Here is a 20,071-nt window from a genome sequence, read left to right on the forward strand (position 1 = left end):
GGCAACAGCACCAAACGACCCTTTCTCAGAGAGGAGCGAAGTCAAAAGTCACCATCCATGGAGGTTCGCTCTGTTGGCCTTTTATAGGATTTAGGAGGTCATTTCAGCCTTAACTATGCCCATCTGTAATAAAATATTACTTGCATGCTAATTGTTGTTTTTCATAATTGGGTGATTTTTTAACAGTGTCCAGTCTGTAGGTGGAAAGCTGGCCCAAGGATATCTTTGTATATGAAAAAGGTGCCAGATAGAGTAATACCAAATCATAGTTTTAAAAGTCAATATTGTATATGAGTCAACGTACATCTTTTTGACCTCTGAAATATATTTTAGTTGTTTTTTCCCTCCAATATAACAAAAGATTCATAATTCAAATGGACAATGTCTAACGCTTTTGTTCTGTAAATACTTATGAAGTATTTTTATTATTCATGTGTTATCGAATGTTTTCTTTATTATTCAAATCAGGCGCTCTCAATACATAGTGATCCTTTGGTAGTGGGAGCTCTCTAATTGATTAAAAAAAAAACAGAAAATAAAAGTCCTGCAGAACTTTGCTTATCAATTTAACTAAAAATTAGTGAGCATGTGGCATTGACCGAAAAATTACTTGTATTGCGATTTCTTGGTTTAGTCCAGGAACAGAATGTCTATTGAAGTAACTTCTGAGCCTCCAAATTGCTCATTTTTCTAATGCAAAAATATTGTTTAGCGTTTTATAGTTTAAATGTATGTATTTAAGACATTATGAATTTTTTTGAGAAACGAGCTTCATGTTGGTGAGGGAGTAAAATATATGAAAAAGAGGGGGATTTTCATCACTACTTAGAAAACCAATAATCATGGTACTTTAGATAAAAGATTAGTTGTCACTGGTGAGCAGAGTCTTCCTCCTTCTGCCTTGATGCCCATGGGAAGTCATCCTGTCCAGTGGGTGCTTCTTTTCCCTGTTGGGCAAATGAAAATAATAATGTTGAAAAGTCTCAAATGAATGTTGAGCAGTTCCAATAATTAATGATTACAACACAGTTGGATGGGCACAAACATTTTGTAAGTGTTAATTATTTAAATTATTATAATAAAGCAGACATGTCAGACAGAGTCAGCTGTCCATCACTTAAAATGGTGCAACTTGATTGGTTAACTGATTATGTGTCCAAATAGTTTTGAAACAGTAGTTTTTCTGAATAAGAGTTGTCAATGTTGTGGATAGTGAATACCTTTGAAAAACATCCAACATTATTGTTTTTAAATGATATTTGGTATACCAGAATCCATAAAAATCCGTATTTTTTGACCCAAAGTATTTAAAGATAATTAAGGTAAAACTAACTGAGACCACTGGGACAAATTTAGAACAATGTGTGATAAGAGATTCAGCTCATATTTAGAAACTTGGTACTGATTTTGTAGTGATCTGGTCAAAATTTCAATCTTTTTGTCCGTGCTTCCCATGAGTAATACAAGTAAAACAGAGTATGTTGTCAGTGTAATAGTTGATAAGTCTTGAGTTTCATGGATAAGAGGTATTATGAGACTGCAAAGTGTTATTAACATAATCTGCTTATCTCTAGATCTTTCATAAACACTAATTAAGTGATAATCTTTTGTGTAATAAGGTAAGCATATGTTATTAAAATCATTTTGAAGACAAGTTGACTGTGAAGCTAAGAGGCAACACAGATTATAAAGCATTTCTATATCAAAGCAGGAGTGGAATGTATGATGCTAAACTCAGTGAAACATGAGTTTACTCATAAGGGCAAACTGCCGGGGTCCAGCCCCGGTGGGTCCAGGGAATTCGAAGGTGGATGGAGTCGGTGAGGAAAAAACATATTTATTGATTGATATAAGATTAGATTAAGAAACAGTAGTGTAGTAGGAAAATTAAGTGGAGCAAGAGGGCTGAATAGCTTGGATTACACGGAAGACCAATAAAATTCCAGACAAGGAATTTGCACCATCTACGTTGGGCCACTGGCGCTCGCTTAAATATCTAAGGGTGCCTTGCGTCAGGCTCGCTTTCGCGTGGGTCTTAACAGCCAGGGCAAGTAAGTAGACTTGGCGACCCTCCACGCCCCAGATGGGAATTCAGCCTGAAATTAAAGTAAAGAGGAGAGGGAGGGAAGGAGAGAGAGAGACACACACATACACACACGGGGGAAACCAGTCCAGCGACTGGCTCCGTCTTCCATTGTTTAGAAGGCCTTTTATACTTTTGGTAAAACATGGAGATCAATGGGTAACACAAAGTTATGCAGTGTTAGCAGTCCAGACTCTTATCAAAACCAGGCTTTTCTCTCTGCATACCTACTTGTATACACAAGTCTTAGGTGATTTACATCATCTTCTGGCCAAAAGGGCCAATTAACATTTTACAGCCTTTTTTCTGATAAGGGTTTGTCAACCAGAAGACTTATTTGTGTTGATCTTCCCAAAGTCTGGTGCCATTCTCAGAAAGCACTAAATAAAGTTACATTCTTACATAGCAAAGACACAAGAGGAGTGCAGTGATATATAATAAAGAGAAAAGTAATTAACTCAAAAGTCTAGTGTTGCTAACATCAAAACTATTATATATCTTTTTCCATATCCTGTTTACATTGATTAACATCCTCCCAGGTGCCTAAAAGATAAAGAATATGGAGGCCTGGCGGCAATCATTGAGTCAACAGTGAAAACCCATCACCAATATAATTTTTAACTCTTTAGAAAAGGCTCTATATCTTTAAGATGCTTTTAAGCTTTGTGCCTCTCGCAGTTGCGGGGCTGTAAGCAATTCACAAGCTGTAAGAGGTCTGGGGAACCTGTTAGGCAAGCTAGAGAGCTATCAGAGGGGGTTTAACTGAAACATCCCTTTCAAATGCAGAAGACTAAAGCCCTGAGTTGACTTTTTTTCCAGAGAATATCAGAAGAGTGGAAAAGCAGGCAGATTCTTATTTTTTGGGGGGTGGATGCTCAGGAAATGCTAGGGGGAACTCCTGAATTCTGATCATGACCTTGCATATGTCAGCTTCCTTCCTCATGACCTTGTCACGGGCGGAATTCCTCACGCTGGCTCCCGGCAGCAAACCTCTTGAATTTTTTAATCATAGATTTCCTCCAAACTAACAATTACTACAAAAGTTTAGACATGCTTTAGTCCTTTCTAGAAGTGGGGGACAGAGTTAAATATTCTAGGCTAGTTCTATCTATATATTTCTCCCTGACAGTGGTTATTTTATTAATGATAAGAAATGTGTATTCAGCTGTATATAATTATCATTTCTTGAGAATCTATTGGGTATTAGAACATTCACTATATAATACACATAGTGTAGGTAGAATCCAATGAACAGTATGAAATGGTTGGATAGCATCACCGATTCAATGGATATGAACTTGGTCAAACTTCGGGAGCAAGTGAAGGATTGGAAGGCTTGGCGTGCTGTAGTCCATTGGGTCATGAAGAGTTGAGCACGACTTAGCAACTGAACAACAACAGTGTAGGTACTCAAAAATAATTGAACATACAAACTTTAAGTTAGGCAATTTTAATGTCTGCTTATTTCAGGATAAAGTTATTCCTTACATTATCTTATTCTAATGATTGGATGCAATTTTTTTCCCTGATAAATTTAGCATTTAATTTCAAATATGCTTTGGTATCTTTTGCTGTTGTTTAAAATTAATATTCTACATTTCTTCTAGCCAAGTTTATAAAGGTGTGTTTCTTGAACACAGATGAAGTTTGTTTTGTCACCAGATTCTTAGTTTTTTTCTGAGAATCAGACTCTGGTGAGCTAATTCCTCTCACAAAGTGGCTTCCCTGATTTGTTTGGGAAGGAGACTCTGATGACTGCTTAATCTCAGACAGATTGGAGTTAGGATGATTTAGTAGTTTTTTTTTTTTTTTTTAAATTCCTTCCCTTGCTGGAAGGTGGAAGCATGAATTTCTTACTAGCATGGTGTTATGTTGTAATTAAGCAAACAGACTCTGAGCCTGACTGCCTGGATTAGCATTCCAGCAACTCCAGTTATTAGCTGTGTGACCTTGGGCAAATTATCTAACCACTCTCTGCTTCAGTGTTCTTATCTGTAAAAAAGAGGGTGTTAATGGAATATACCTCGTAGTGTTGTTGTGAGAATTAAATGATGCTTAGAACAGACCGTGGACTTCCCGGGTGGTGCCAGTGGTGAAGAACCCACCTGCCAGTGTAGGAGACATAGGAGACTTGAGTTTGATCCCTGGGTTGGGAAGATCCCCTGGAGGAGGCCACAGCAACCCACTCCAGTATTTCTTGCTTGGAGAATCCCATGGACAGAGGAGCCTGGTGGGCTACGGTCCATAGTGTCACAAAGAGTCAGACATGACTGAAGTGACTGAGCTTCATGCATGCACAGAATAGACCTTAGCACATAGCAAGTGTTCATTATCATTATTTTGATTTTTTTCCCTGGAAATTATGTTAAAAAGTCCTGGATATATGTTTGGTTTCATTGCCTGTTGCTTTTGGTATCAAATCTGAGAAATCATTGCCAAGACCATGTCAAGAAGCTTTTCCTTATGTTTTCTTTGAAGAGTTTTATAGTTTCAGGTCTTGATATTTATGTCTTTAATCCGTGTTGAGTTGATTTTGTGAATAGTGTATGATCAGTTCAGTTCATTTGCTCAGTCATGTCTGACTCTGTGACGCTATGGACTGCAACATGCCAGGCTTCCCTGTCCATCACCAACTCCCAGAGCTTGCTCAAACTCATGTCCATCGAGTCGGTGATGCCATCCAACCATCTCATCCTCTATGAACAGTATGAAAATTGTACTATATGGGTCCAATTTTGTTCTTTTTACATGTGGATATTCAGTTTTCCCAATACCATTTGTTGAAAAAACTGTCCTTTCTTGATTATGTATCCTTGGCTCCCTTGTCAAAAATCAGTTGACTGTATGCATGTGAGTTTAGTTCTGAGCTCTCTATTCTGTTTCAATAGTTTAAGTCTGTCTTCTCCCCTCCTACCATACTGTTTTTTCCCCTCAGTTGCAGTAAAATACACAAAACATAAAATTACCACTTAACCATTTTATGTGTATAGTTCAGTGATATTAAATACATTCATTCACCAATGTTTGCAACCAACATCCATCTCCAAAACTGTTTTCATATTACAAAACTGAAACTCATACCTCTTAAACAATAACTCCCATTCCCTCCTCCTCCCAGTACCTGGCAACCACGTCCCTACTAACACTTGTTATTTTCTATTTTTTTGACAGTAGTCATTCACCTGCGTATGAGGTGGTATCTCCTTTCAGTTTTGATTTGCATTCCCTAATGATTAGTAAAGTTGAGCCTCCTTTCATGTGTTTATTGGCTACTTATATATCTACCCTAGTGTTTTAATTACAGTAACTTTGTCATATATTTTGAAATTAGGAAGTGTGATACTTTCAGCTTTGTTCTTTCCCAAAATTGCTTTGGTTATCAAGAGTCTTTTGTGTTTCTCTATGAATTTTAGCATTTTTTTTCCATTTCTGTAAGAAAATACAGTTGGGATTTTGATAAGGATTGTTTGAATTTGTAGAGCATGTTGGTAGTAGAGACATTTTAACAATATTAATTCTTCCAGTCTGTGAACTTGAATGTCTCTCCATTTATTTGCCTCTACTATAATTACTTTCAGCAATGTTTTATAGTTTTCAGTGTACAAATATTTTAGCTCTTTGATTAAATTTATTGCTAGATATTTTATTCTTTTTATGCTATTGTAAATAAGTTTGTTTAATTTTTTTGGATAATTTGTTTGTATATAAAACTATAGCTGATTTTTAAAAAAATGTTGAGTTGTATCCTGCAACTTTGCTGAATTTATTAGTTCTAATAGTTTTTCGAGGAAGTTTTTAGGGTTTTCTATATTTAAGATCATGTCATCTGCAAGCTGAGACAATTTTACTTGTTCCTTTTGGATTTGGATGCCTTTTATTTCTTTTTCATACTAATTGCTCTGGCTAGGACTTCCAGTACTATATTGAATAAAAGTGGAAAGAGTGGACATGATCTTAGAAGAAAAGATTTTTGTTCCTGATCTTAGAGGAAAAGCTTTAAGCTCTTCACCATTGAGTTTGATGTTAGCTGTGGGACTGTCATAAATGGCCTTTGTTGTGTTGGAATACATCCTTCTATACCAAATTTTTTGAGTATTTTTATCCTGAAAGTGTTTGAATTTTGTCATATGCTTTTCTGGCCTCTATTGAGATGATCATATGATTTTTATCCTTCCTTCTGTTAATGTGATGTATCATATTTATTGATTTGTATGTATTGAACCATCTTGCATCCCAGGGATAAATCCCACTTGATCATGGTTTATGACCCTCTTAATGCGCCCTTGAATTTGTTTGCTAAAATTTTGTCAAAGACTTTTGCCTCTATGTTCATCAGAGATATTAATCTATAATTTTATTATCTTGTAGTGTTTTTGTCTTTGGTATCAAGGTAATGCTGGCTTTGTAAAATGAGTTTATAAAATTTCCATCTTGTTTAATTTTTTGGAAGAGTTTAAGAAAAATAGGCATTGATTCTTCTTTAAGTGGTAGAATTCACCAGGAAACCACCTGGCCCTGGGCTTTTCTTTGCTGAGAGGTTATGATTACCAATTCAATCTCTTTATTCATTATGGGTCTGTTCAAATTTTCTATTTCTTGATGATTCAGTCTAGGTAAATTGTATGTTTCTAAGAATTTGTTTCTTCTAAATTATCCATTTTGTTGGTATATAAATATTCTAGTATTTTCTTTTTTATATTTATTTTATTTTTCTGTACTGGGTCTTAGTTGCAGCATGGAAACTCATAGTTGAAGCACATGGGATCCTTGAGCAGAGATAGAACCTGGGTGTTCTGCATTGGAAGCATGAAGTATTAGCCACTGGACCACCAGGGAAGTCCCTCTAGTGTTCTCTTATGAGCCTTTGTATTTCAGGCATCTGTTGTAATGTCTCCTTTTTCATTGATACTTTTATTTATTTGAGTCCTCTCTCTTTTACTCTTGGTTAGTCTAGTTAAAGATTTGTCAATTTTATCTTTTCAAAAAAACCAACTCAGTTTTGTTAACCCTTTCCAATGTCATTCTAGTCTTTATGTCATTTATTTCTGATTGTTCAATTCCTTATATTTCTACTTCTATGAGTGTGTTGCACTCAGTGATTGGATTTTATTAACTGTTTTACTGTTGGTATATGCTCAACAAGTATTTACTGAAGGAAGGAAGGTTTAAAATTTGACAAAGATGTGAAAAAGACACCAACTAGTTTTTTGCCTGTTAAACTTAACACCTAACTTGTGAAGACCATTGCCTTAAAGAGAAGAAATTAAAAACAAATTCAGTTTCTGTTGGGGGAGTATATTTAAAATGCAAAGACTGACCAGAACCAGTGAGGATGACTTGCAACAGGAAGAACTTTTATTTGAAACACCACCACAGAGAAAGTCAAAGAAACGTTACTATTCTAAAAATAATTTTAAGTTCATTGGAAGAAAAGCAGAGAAATGAGAGCTCTTATTTAGGAACCTAGCTTTGATATTTTGATTTAGGGGCATCCTTTTGGGCTCAGGAAGGCACCCTCTGTTCACTCTTCATGTTGTTGACTTTGGTGGACTTCTCTTCCACAGTGTGAACTCGAGATGACAGAACTTTGCCACGAGGATCTATTTCTTCAACAATTGTTTTAACCACGGTGGCTTTAGATGGATCTAAAATGACATATATATTGCAGTAATATGGATACAACCAGAGCTTATCATACTAAGTGAAGTAAGTCAAAATAACAAAGACAATGCATATGATATCACTTATGTGTGGAATCTAAAAGATGACACAAATGAGCCTCTATGAAATAGAAACAAAATCAGGGATACAGAGAACAGACTGGTGGTCACCTCGGGGGAGGGATTTGGAGGGTGGATTGGGAGGCTGGGCTTGGCAGATGTGAACTTTTATATGCAGAATGGATGAGCAAGTTCCTACTGTATAGCATGGAGAATTATATTCGATAATCTCTGATAAACCAGAGTGGAAAAGAATATTTAAAAAGAATATGTATATGTATATAATTGAATCACTTTGCTGTACAGCAGAACTGAATACAACATTGCATATCAACTATATTTCACTTAAAAAAAAAGTAAAATGAGACATGAATTGTTAGAATTTATCAAATTCATAAAGGGGAAATAACTCATTCCTTGAAACATATACAAATGTTCAGTGTTCAACCCAGCTTTTGTTTACCTTTTATCTGATTTCCTGGGCCACCATAGCCTTTTGATTTAGTGCAAGAGCTGTAAAAATATAAAGTTTGTATTAAATATTTGATGCTGTTTTTCAAGAAACTGATTAAAGATGAATGATTTAAGATGGGAGATAACTGAATTCTCAACACTAGGAGTTTAGGTACACACGACCTAGATCATAGATACTTTGGATTAAAAAAAAGTCTTTAATAACCTTAAAATAGTTTTTTCAGTGTAAATAGTACTTACCCATCCTCTCCATCTATCAGGCGGCAGTAGGTCTCGATTTCTTTTTCTAGGTGTACTTTGATGTCCAGGAGCTGTTCGTATTCCAGTTTCTGGCCCTCAGTTTCGGTCCTGACCTGATGCAGCTGCTCCTCCAGGGCTCCGATCTGAGTCTGGATCTGGGCCAGCTGTGCACAGTAGTTGCCCTCTGTTTCCGTCAAGGAGCACTCCAGGGAGTGTTTCTGAGGATCAGTGAGACATAATTTAGTAGTTGATGTCACTGTTTTAGGATATGGCAAAGCACTTAAAAGATATTGAGAGAGTTATCCTTATATAATAACTGTATTCCTCTTGTTTAATATTAATTGTTGCCCTTATTAGATGTCATACTATTTTTAATCTATTGGAGAATAGCACAGTTGGTGGTAAATGCTATTCATATCCCCAAGAGTGTTAGAAAAATTGTTTTCTCCTAGGACGCAGACTAAAGATCTGTCCCCTCTCACCCTGTGTTTTGGTACAGTTTGCCACTGTTTTCAGGAATTAAAGTCCCCCTACACTTTGTGATCTCATTTCTAATCATGTGGCAGCTTTGTGTCATGAGGATTATAGCTCTTACGTTAAAGAAGTAATCCTGGGATTTCCCTGGTGGTGCAGTGGTTAAGAATCTGCCTGACAATGCAGGGGATGTGCCATAACTACTGAGCCTGCACTCTAGAGCCCATGCTCTGCAACAAGAGAAACCAGGGTAATGAGACGCCTGCACACTGCAACCAGAAAGTGGTCCCTGCTTGCCTCAAATAGAGAAAGCCCATGTGCAGCAATGAAGACTGAATGCAGCTAAAAACATATTTTAAAAAAACTTTAAAAAAGTAACCTCTGCATAAATTTTCTGGAAGTAGAATGATCCCAAGAAAAGAGTGGTCTTCTTAGGCTTTAAATAGTTTGATTCATTGGCTTTATGGGTGCTTGCTGTAATTTTACATGGGATGACAATGAGTATGTCTTATTCTTCTACCTGTAAGAATTTTACATATATTTATAGCCTCTTCTGGAGAAGGCAATGGCACCCCACTCCAGTACTCTTGCCTGGAAAATCCCATGGATGGAGGAGCCTGGTAGGCTGCAGTCCATGGGGTCGCTAAGAGTCGGACACGACTGAGCGACTTCACTTTCACTTTTCACTTTCATGCTTTGGAGAAGGAAATGGCAACCCACTCCAGTGTTCTTGCCTGGAGAATCCCAGGGACGGGGGAGCCTGGTGGGCTGCAGTCCATGGGGTCGCACAGAGTCGGACACGACTGAAGCGACTTAGCAGCAGTAGCAGCATAGCCTCTTTTGGAAGTTTGCTAGCCATAGTAGAAAAAGTATAGACTTGGGAGTTAGAAAATTTGGAGAGAAGTTCTGGTACCTTTGTACCTGACTGTGGGACTCTTGGAAAATTGCTTAACTTCTTTGAATCTCAGATTCTTCTCTTGGAAATAATAACATGAAATATAAATTCTGGTCTGCCCAAGCCCCAGGGTTATTGTGGACTCACGTGGGTGAAATTGCTGGGCAACCCTTAATGAAAACAGTTATTATTAAAATTATTGTCATGCATGTTTAGCTTTATGGGCAGCCTTCATGCCTCTACTTTGCTTGTTTATGTCACTTAAAAGGGAACCTGTGTTCCAATTAAAATTAAGTGGCCCAAAGGAATGCTAGATAAAGAAGCTAGGATGGGTGCAAGTGTGTTTTTGCATTCCATGAACAGTGATTTTTGATCTTTTGATGTGGGAGAGAAGACTCAGGGTAAAAACTGTTTTCTTCTTTTTTTACTATTTATTTTTATTTATTTATTTATTTGGCTGTGCCAAGTCTTAGTTGTAACATGTGGGATCTTTAGTTGCAGCATGTGGGATCTAGTCCCTGACCAGGGATCGAACCTGGGCCCCCTGCACTGGGAGTGCATAGTCTTAGCCCCTGTTTCTTTTTGAGTACCTAAAAATCATTGTATTTTTAAATTCTAATTAGCATCTTGGTATAATTTTCAGGCCAAAGATATTCCACTGTGAAAAATGCAAATGTGTCTTATTTCAGGCAGAGCAATGACTGGATAAAAATGAAAATTAATAATAACAGGTGGCAGAAAAACTCTGATTTTTTTCCCCTCAACTTCTAAAGCAGCTCTTTGGTGTCATTTTTACTTACTGTTGCTAAAAGAGACTGAAGTTCAATCTCCAGGGTTTGAAGAGTACGTTTCATCTCAGTCAGTTCATTCCGAGCTGAGGTGGTGGCGCCAGCATCATCAGAAATCTGCTGCTGCAGCGAAGCGCTCTGAAAACGTTAGGAGCCTTGTTATGAGTGATGCTTGCATCAGCACCGGGCGCCAAGTCAGCGCATCCTAGCTTGCTTTTTACCTTTTCGTTGAACCAGGCCTCCGCGTCCCTGCGGTTCTGGTCGGCCAGGGCTTCGTACTCGGCCCGCATGTTGTTCAGCAGAACCGTGAGGTCCACGCCGGGCGCCGCATTCATCTCCACGTTCACATTGCCTCCGGCTGCGCACTGCAGAGCCTTCATCTCCTAAAAGAAACCATGTTGGGATCGGAATATTTCTGAAGGAGCCAGACAGACACGATCCATATGGTTAGAAACTTCTGTGAGTGTTTCTTTGGAGGGAGATGAACAGAAACATTTCAGATCATCTAAGCCATATGGAGAAATCAACAAATTCTTTCTCGAATTCAAGATATTATATTTGTCATCTGAAATGTATTTTTAAACATTGGGAGGAAGGCAGGCTATGAAATCAGGGGGGAGAGACCACCTACCTCCTCATGGTTCTTCTTGAGGTAAGCCAGCTCCTCGCTGAGTGTCTCCAGCTGGATCTCTAAGTCTGTTCTGCACAGAGTCAGTTCGTCCAGGACCCGGCGCAAACTGCTGACATCCGCGTCCACGCTCTGATGAAGGGCCTGTTCATTTTCAAACCTTAGAAAAATATTTGAAAGCGTCATCACATCAGTCATCACCTTTTGTGTTAAGTAGCTCAGTTGTGTCCCAGTGTTTGCTACCCCATCGACTAACCCTCCAGGCTCCTCTGTCCATGGAATTCTCCAGAAAAGTATGCTAGCGTGGGTAGCCATTCCCTTCTTCAGGGATATTCCCAATCCAGGGATTGAACCTGGGGTCTCTTGCACTGCAGGCAGATTCTTTACCCTCTGAGGCACCAGGGAAGTCCCATCATCACTTTTAGGTCATCATAAAACTCAAGCTAAGGGACTTCACTGCTGGTCTCCTGGTTAAGACTCTCTACTCGCACTGCAGAGGGTTCCATCTCTGGTGGAGGAACTAATTATCTTACATGCCACAAGGCATGGCAAGTAAAATAAAATATAATAAACCCAAAGTAGGAAGGATATTAAAAAAGGTTAAGGCAGAAACTGTATAAAACAAAACAAAAAACCCTTCAAACTAAGCTTTTAAGTCCAACTGTTACAATATATTCCAAACTTCAGGTAGATCATTCATAATCAAAAAATAAATAATTTTCTTTGACACAAGAGAATGAGAAGACTCAAAATTCCCTTTTGACATTCATTTGTGTCAGTCCCCCAATTTCCCAATAAAATATATAATTCAGTGAGTCATTCAAACACGCATTTGGTTTAAAGCAAATAAACTCAAAGAATGGAGGTGACCTCAAATAGCCTAAATAAAAGAGGGAAAAGTTTAGGCAACTGTTTTGGTTTCTTTTCAGCTCCACTTACTTTAGTCTGAAGTCATCAGCTGTGAGCCTTGCATTGTCATTTTGCAGGACAATATTGGCATTGCTTGTTGTTGCAGAAATTATCTGATAAATGGAGAATTAGTTAAGAAAGAGGAAATATTTTTAAAAATTCAGATTTCCTTGAAATAAAGTCAACTATAAAATTATAGCAATATTTTTGGCATCCTGTCTCTAATAAGAAGATGATTCTTGAAAACGGAAAATTTAAGTATAGCCTCTTTTACTCTCTATCTTACCCATTAAAAAAGAAAAAACTTTCTATTGAAAATTTTCTATGTAAATATATAGCTGGAGACATTGGGCAGTTTTTGATATTTTAGTATTTCTGAAAGCATAAACATGCATACCACATACCAGATGATGAGTAAGCCATGTTTGAAGACCAGAATTTTAATATAAATTAGTTTTAGTATTAATAAGCTACCGAAAATTAGCAGCTGAGAGCATAAGCCTTGCTGTGAAAACTTAGGCATCTGTGCCTGTGCGGCTAATTACCCTTACAGGTACTAAACCTCCTGGCACTGTTTCTTACCTGGTTCCTAAGGTCATCAATTACCGTGAAGTATCTGCTATAATCGTGATCAAGACCACGGCAGGAACCAGGCCCAAATTTCTCATACCAGCCCTTGATCTTCTGCTCCAGGTCAGCGTTGGCCTCCTCCAGGGCACGCACGTTGTCCAGGTAGGAGGCCAGGCGGTCGTTGAGGTTCTGCATGGTCACCTTCTCATTGCCAGAGAGGAGGCCATGTTCATTTCCAGTGAAGGCAGTGCAGGAAGCACTTCCTCCGCCCAGTCCCCCGCTGTAGCTTCCTGCAGAGGAGCTGCCTCCAAAGGCGCAGGTGAAGCCGCTTCCAAAGCCTGGCACACTGCCTGTGCTGCCGACCCCAAAGCCGGCTCCCCCGCTGGAGAGCCGCACAGAGCCAGCTCCTCCACAGGAGCCAAGGCGTCTGGATGCAGAAGAAAAGCGCACGCTCATGGTGTCTCGACTGCCCTGCTTGTTCCTGGAGGTAAGCTCTGATGGCAAATGTCCTACTGAAACAGTGTCGCGTACCTTTATATACACATTATCAGGGTGTTTCTTGGTGAACTCTGCTACCTATAGCAAAATGGTGTTTGCCAGCTCATCTGAAGTATTCATAATTAGGTGCTTTTTTCTTAAATGAATGCCTTTACCCTAATGTGTCCATTTCTGTAGGTGGATAGTTACCTTGGGGTTATTTGTTATCTCCAAAATGAGAAAGGGAGGAGTATTATCAAGATTATTATAATGATGCATTTCAAATTTAGCATGAGTAATTCTTCCTGTCTTCCAGGCCTTAGGACTATAAAGTTCCTATAAGAATAAAATAGTGTGATACACAAATTTCTTTTTCCCTTGCTCAAACCAATAACTTTGCTTTTGGTCCAGTAAGTGAGCCATCATAGTCATGGTTTTCTATAGATAATAATGACCCTTTCGGATAGATCAAAAATAATATCAAGAACCAGTGGGTCCATGGTACCAGAGGAAGAAGGCCAGGTACAAAATGAAAATTAAGGAATTAAATGGGCTTTTCTTTGAAGACAGATAGTCTTCTCTTGATTCTTATCCCTTCTGAGTTACCATTCCATCTTTATTGGTTTTCTCTCTAAGCTCTTTTCTAACCAGGTTAAATAATAGTATTGGCATTTTTAGGGTAGTGAAACTGTTCTATGTGGTATTATGTTGGTGGATACATGTCATTACATGTGCATCAAAACCCATAGAATGTACAACACAAAGAACAAACCTTAATGAAATGGACTTAGTTAATAATAATATGTCAGTATTGGTCCATCAGTTGTTACCAGTGTTCCTCACTTAATGCAAGATGTTAGTAATAGGGGAAGCTGTGGGGGAATGGGCGGGGGAGAGATTGGGAGGAGTGGGTATCTGGAGACTATCTGTGTTTTTCTGTTCAATTTCCACGTAAACCTAAAATTGCTCTAAAAAAGAAAGTCAATTTTTAAAGCTTGAGAAAAAAACCAAAACAGTATTGGTTAGCCTCTATGGGCCTCAGTTTCTTCATCTGTAAAATGAAGGGACTAGACTATTACCTGATATTCCTGTTCTACTTCTGGATTTCTTGTATTTTTACGTTTCTTCCTTTCATTATTTGTAGAAAAAATTTCCGCATTCATTTCCTCCACTTTTCACTTCCTACTGACCCCTAAATTTAATCTCATCATTTTACTGAAACTTATCCCACAAAAATTACTAATTATCCTACATCTCAAATCCAGTCATCGTTTTTCATATTTCTTCCCCTACACCCTCTTGGACACATTTGATACTGACCACCTGAGTCTTAACTGAGTCCTAAACGGTTGCTTTCAAGACTATAGCTACATCTCTGCTCCTTTTCTTTCTTCCACTCATAGATTGTGAAAGAATGGTCTAAAATGTGTCGTTCTTTACAGTTTTATACTCGTGCTTTTTTTTTCCTACCCTCTCTCCCTCAGTGACCTCATCTCTTCTTGTGGCTTTGGCTCTATGTGAACGGTTTCATATTCTCTAATAATGGCTTCGTCCCCATTCTGGACACATTTCTTACTATGCCCATCAGATATTCCTACTTGGATGTTCTGTCATAACTTTCAGCTCAGTCACCTTGTCATCACACTTTGTTCTTTGGCATCCTTCTCTGTTATTTGTTGGTAGAATTACCCTGAGTCATCTCATGATTATTAAGAAAAATTTTAATTGCTCTCATTTTATACCAGCTGTCTCCAGTAATTCACTAGGTACTATTGAATCTACTTCTGCAGTTTCTCTTGAAGAATTTTTCTCTTTTCCTTGTCTTTGTCACTATCATTTTCTTTCAACTCAGGTATTAGAACCTTAATTGGAATTTTGGTTTCAAGTTTTTTTTCTTTCCATCCTGGTCAGGAGGCCAAGGTACCAGTCCTGAAGTACCGCACCATTCATGTAATTGAAAGAACTTGGGCTGTTGAGTCAGATATGTCAGCATTCACATATCAGTCCTGCCATTTTTTTCTAACTGTGGTACTAATGCAAAGTTCATTCTTCCTGAGCCTTGGTTTTTCATTACTAAGATGGAGCTATTACTTGTATTATTCAGAGACTATTGAATGGTAGCTAAATATGTTATGCAATTATGCTTGTCAATGATAGGTAGTCAATGAGTATTTCTTTCCTTCCTCTACTCTCTTTCAGTTTAAATCCATCAACCATAGGCTAGCTGAAGCTTCTTCTCTTGATACTTCAGACTCTTCTTCTACCTACCTGACCTGTCCATTCTTTTATTTCACTCCTCCTTTCCCTCTCCTCCATTTTGTTCTTTGCTCCATGCTGTTTTCTCCATTTGAGACTATTTAAGATCTTGAGAGATCTTACATTAGCCAAGAATTACACTCCTTTCAATTATATAGATTGAAAATGCAGTTGATAAAAATATAAATTTTCATGAGATAATAAGTGAATTTTCAGAAAAGCAAGCCAGAAAAACATGCTGATCAATCAAGAAATCACTTTAATAAAGCATTAATTTATTGTATTGCATAAAATTAGAACATCAAAAATGTTTTTTTGACTTACAGGTTTTTGTTATTAGACATGTATCATTATTACCTCTACTATATAAGTAACGAAATGTTTTTAAAGAAAAATATTGATGCTTTTGTACCTCTAGCTGAACTTTTTCCTGAATTTGAGCAAGTAATCCAACATTTTCATTTTGCATTAATCCCTGCAAATTATGTAGCCAACTCTGGTTATCGGGGCCCTCTCTAGGGAAGCTGAAAAACTGTAGAGAAAAGAACTGTAGAGAAAAGAACTCAAGATACAGGTATTTGAGTGTTTCCCACAAAAGAAACTCACCTGACAACCACCCTGGAATGAAATACACACATGTACACACAGAACTTTCAAATACTTAAGGCCTTCCTCTTGAAAATGAACAGAATTTCAAAGATCACTTTACACTGAAAAACACCGCAACATGAAAGACAAAGATTCAAAGAGAGAAGCAAAAAATAGCACTCTTGAAACAATCAAAGAAGCTGAAGAAAACTTTTAAAAAGAAAATAATTATAATTAATATCCTTAGAAGTAACAAAAATACTGCATATTTGAAATATGAATAGAATATCATCAAAGTTGAACTAGAGAGCAAAAGAAAGAGATCTTGGGATTAAAAGCTCAGAGAGATGTTATGGGGAGGGAGGTAGGAGGGGGGTTCATGTTTGGGAACGCATGTACACCCGTGGTGGATTCATGTCAATGTATGGCAAAACCAATACAGTATTGCAAAGTAAAATAAAGTAAAAATAAAAAAATTAAAAAAAAAAAAACGCAATTTGAAAAAAAAAAAAGCTAACTCCCACAAACAAATGTCAACAGATTGGTTGGAAAACAAACTTTTAAAAATCTCCCCAATGGCAGAACAAAAAGAAAAGTGAAAAGATTAGAAAATTAAATGCTTGGCCTAAGAACAGTCTTAAGGAGGCCTTCCTGAAATAGAGAAGGGAGAAAGAATGAAGAAACTATTTTATAAAGAACCAAGTTTCTAAATGGAAAGAGACCACCAAGAACTCTGAATAATAAATGAAAAAGAATAACAGCCAGGCATGTGCACAGACTATTTCAGAGAACTGTGGAAGAAAAGACAACATGTATCCAAGGATGAGGAAATCAGAATGGTTCGGGACTTCTAAACAGTCCTGGAAGCCATGATTCCAGTGAAGAAAGCCTTAAAAATTCTAACTGAAAATGATATTCAACCTAAAATTCTCTACTTTGACAATTAATCATGAGTGAGGATGGAATAAAAATATTTTCGGACATAAAAAGTCTCAAAAAATTTACCTCTCTTGAACTTTGTCAGGAAGTCACTAGAGGGAAAAATGAACAAGAAACAGGAAAGCTTAGGATCCAGAGAATGGGGTTCCAATACAAGAATGCATTGAACAAATTTCCCTGATGGTGTGTACAAGGTAAGTATGACATGTCTATAAGCAAGTAAGCAGGGTCTCTAACAACTCCTAGAGGCCAGGCTTCCCACTTAAATGGAACTTGCCTTAAATGTAGGCAGAGGCAGTGGTGTTCTAAGATACATGAATGATCAAGGAACCCTATCATATACTTCTATTACATTCCTGTATTAGCCAACTACTTCCTGAAAACAGTGAAATAGAAAGATAAGGTGACCCTGTGTCCTTTTCTGTCTTTTCTTACTTATCAGAAAGCCAGTGGTGAAGAGTGTTGGTAGAATGTGAGCCTATAAAGTGAAATTTAAAAAATAGTTGCGTTTGTTTGATGCAGTGTTCCCACTGTTTTGGTAAGAATAAAATGCATATGCATGTATGAGCTACAATATATGAGTTGTGGATTTCCCTGGTGGTCTTGAGGCTGAGACTTGTGCTTCCACTGCGGTGGCCATGGGTTCCATCCCTGGTTAGGGGACTGAGATCCCCCATGTCCTGTGGGGGGGATCAGCAAAAAAAAAAAAAAACGTATTGTGTAATTTCATTGACTGAATGTTCTTGTATTTGGATTTAAAACTGGCATTGCACAATATGAAACTGTAAAATTCATGCCAATAGCTTAAATTTTTAATTTTTATGTACCTTTGATGACATTGCTTCTCAGGTGGTGCTAGTGGTAAAGAACCTGCCTGCTAATGCAGGACACTTAAGAGATGCAGGTTCAACCCCTGGGTTGGGAAGATCCCCTGGAGGAGGGCATGCAATCCACTCCAGTATTCTTGCCGGGAAAACCCCATGGACAAGGGAGCCTGGCAGGCTACAGTCTATAGGGTCACAAAGAGTCAGACATGATTGAGTGACTTAGCACACCTAATGACATTAAATGACCAAAAAATCCTACTCCAAAACTGTGGAGGAGCTGGAAGACTTTAAGTAAATACTGAGAATGTATTTGCTCCACTCATGACGAAGGTTGGAAGCTGGAACAAGCATAACAAAGGGTTATGAGCATTCCCCGAGTGCCTGAGGCTAGGAACGGATAACGAAAGATCTTACGCCCGGCCTTGAGGTGTTCGAAGGCTTCCTTCTGACCACCTGTTTCTGGGAGCAAGGACTGTTGTTTCATGATAAGACTCCCTTTAGAGTTTTGCCAAAGCTATGTTATGGCTTGGGCGGTGGGAACTGTATTTTATGCTTGGATGCTTTGATGTTTTATCGAGAAAGGCTACGTGCAAGTCTGCTTTATGCTCTGCTCCCAGAGACCATATATCTGCGAAAGCTGGATAATAAAATTTGTCAGTCCACTAGAGGCTGTCCCTGAGTGTCCCCTTCAGAGTGCGGCCCTCCGAGCCTTACACAAAACTATGACGTCAAGAGTATGAGTGCAGAAGGAAAAACAAACAAAACTTATTTTAGTGCCTTTAGTGACACTTTTTCTGCTGATTTTTGAACATAGGACTCTACATTTTCATTTTGCACTGAGCCCTGCAAGTTATGCAGCTGGCCCTATACATTGTGCTTGCGTGTGCTCAGTTGCTTAGTCATGTCTGACTCTTTGTGACCCCATGAACTGTTGCCCACCAGTCTCCATGGAATTTTCCAGACAAGAATACTGGAGTGAGTTTCCATTTCCTCCTCCAGAGGAGCTCCCCATCCAGGGATTGAACCTGCGTCTTCTGCATCTCCTGCATTGGGAGGCAGATACTTTACCCCTGAGCCACCTGGGAAGCCCATACATTGTACCGTTGGGAAATTATCTCCCCATCAATTTCTACTATTTGCTTCATTTAGTGACCTTTGACTCAAGATTTTATAAATATCCTTTTTGCCCCCTCTTTGAACTCCCATATAACTGTTGAGTTGTTTGGTAGAATTCCTGCCCTCATTAGAGCTTCTCATTAGAATCAATCACAAATTTGAGAAATATGAGAGCTGTTCTTCCTTTGCAGAGTTTAAAATTTGTTGGGAATCTCTATCATACACTTTGATCGAGAAAGATAGAAAAATGTATTCATCAACCTCATGAAATTTTAGGTTCTAGAAGAGCTGCACATGGGTTAAATCTGGCCCACCATGTGTTTCTGTACAGCCCATGAGCTAAGAATGGTTTTTTATGTTTAAATGGTTGGAAAAAAATCAAAAGAAGGACAAATATTTTTTGACATGTCAAAATTATTGGCCATTCAAATTTCAGTGTTTTATTGGAAGATAATCATGCTTATTTTCTTATTTATTGTTTATGACTGCTTTCTACGTCAGTGAATGAATTGAGTAGTTGTTGAAATGGAGAATTTATGGCCTGCAAAGCTTAAAATATTTACTATTTGGGCCAAATATTTTAGAGAAGCTTGCCAACTTCTACTCTAGAAAAGAGTCATTGGCATGAGATTCTTTGCTGTAGATCTTTCGAGATTATCCTGATTATGGGGAATGGCATCCTGATAAGTATCCAAATCTCCAAATGAATTTGAGATAGGCTCATAGGTGAAACACCAGGAATGCGCCACCTAGAGGTGGAAGTTTTCAATCACAAGAGAATTTCTAAAATTTTCGGGACTGCTTCAGTTCAATTTCAGTTCAGTCGCTGGCTTAGTTGTGTTCACCTCTTTGCGACCCCATGGACTGCAGCACACCAGGCCTCCCTGTCCATCACCAACTCCTGGAATTTACTCAAACTCATGTCCATTGAGTCGGTGATGCCGTCCAATCATCTCATCCTCTGATGTCCCCTTCTCCCGCCTTCAATCTTTCCCAGCATCAGGGTCTTTTCCAATGAGTCATTTCTTTGCATCAGGTGGCCAAAGTATTGGAGTTTCAGCTTCAGCATCAGTCCTTCCAATGCATA

At 38.2% G+C, this 20,071-nt stretch overlaps 1 protein-coding gene across 1 annotated transcript; it reads right to left on the reverse strand.

Annotated features, from left to right (window-relative positions):
- Positions 1-7,585: 7,585 nt before the first annotated feature.
- On the reverse strand, positions 7,586-13,237 carry KRT27 (keratin 27). The gene is made up of 8 exons (XM_052657347.1): positions 12,794-13,237; positions 12,242-12,324; positions 11,306-11,462; positions 10,896-11,057; positions 10,687-10,812; positions 8,518-8,735; positions 8,267-8,316; positions 7,586-7,728 (listed from the first exon to the last, which is right to left on the reverse strand). The coding sequence occupies exons 1-8, from the start codon at positions 13,235-13,237 to the stop codon at positions 7,586-7,588; spliced, it is 1,383 nt and encodes a 460-aa protein (XP_052513307.1).
- Positions 13,238-20,071: the final 6,834 nt, after the last annotated feature.

Source organism: Budorcas taxicolor, chromosome 19, assembly GCF_023091745.1.
Source record: "Budorcas taxicolor isolate Tak-1 chromosome 19, Takin1.1, whole genome shotgun sequence".
NCBI classification, from domain to species: domain Eukaryota; kingdom Metazoa; phylum Chordata; class Mammalia; order Artiodactyla; family Bovidae; genus Budorcas; species Budorcas taxicolor.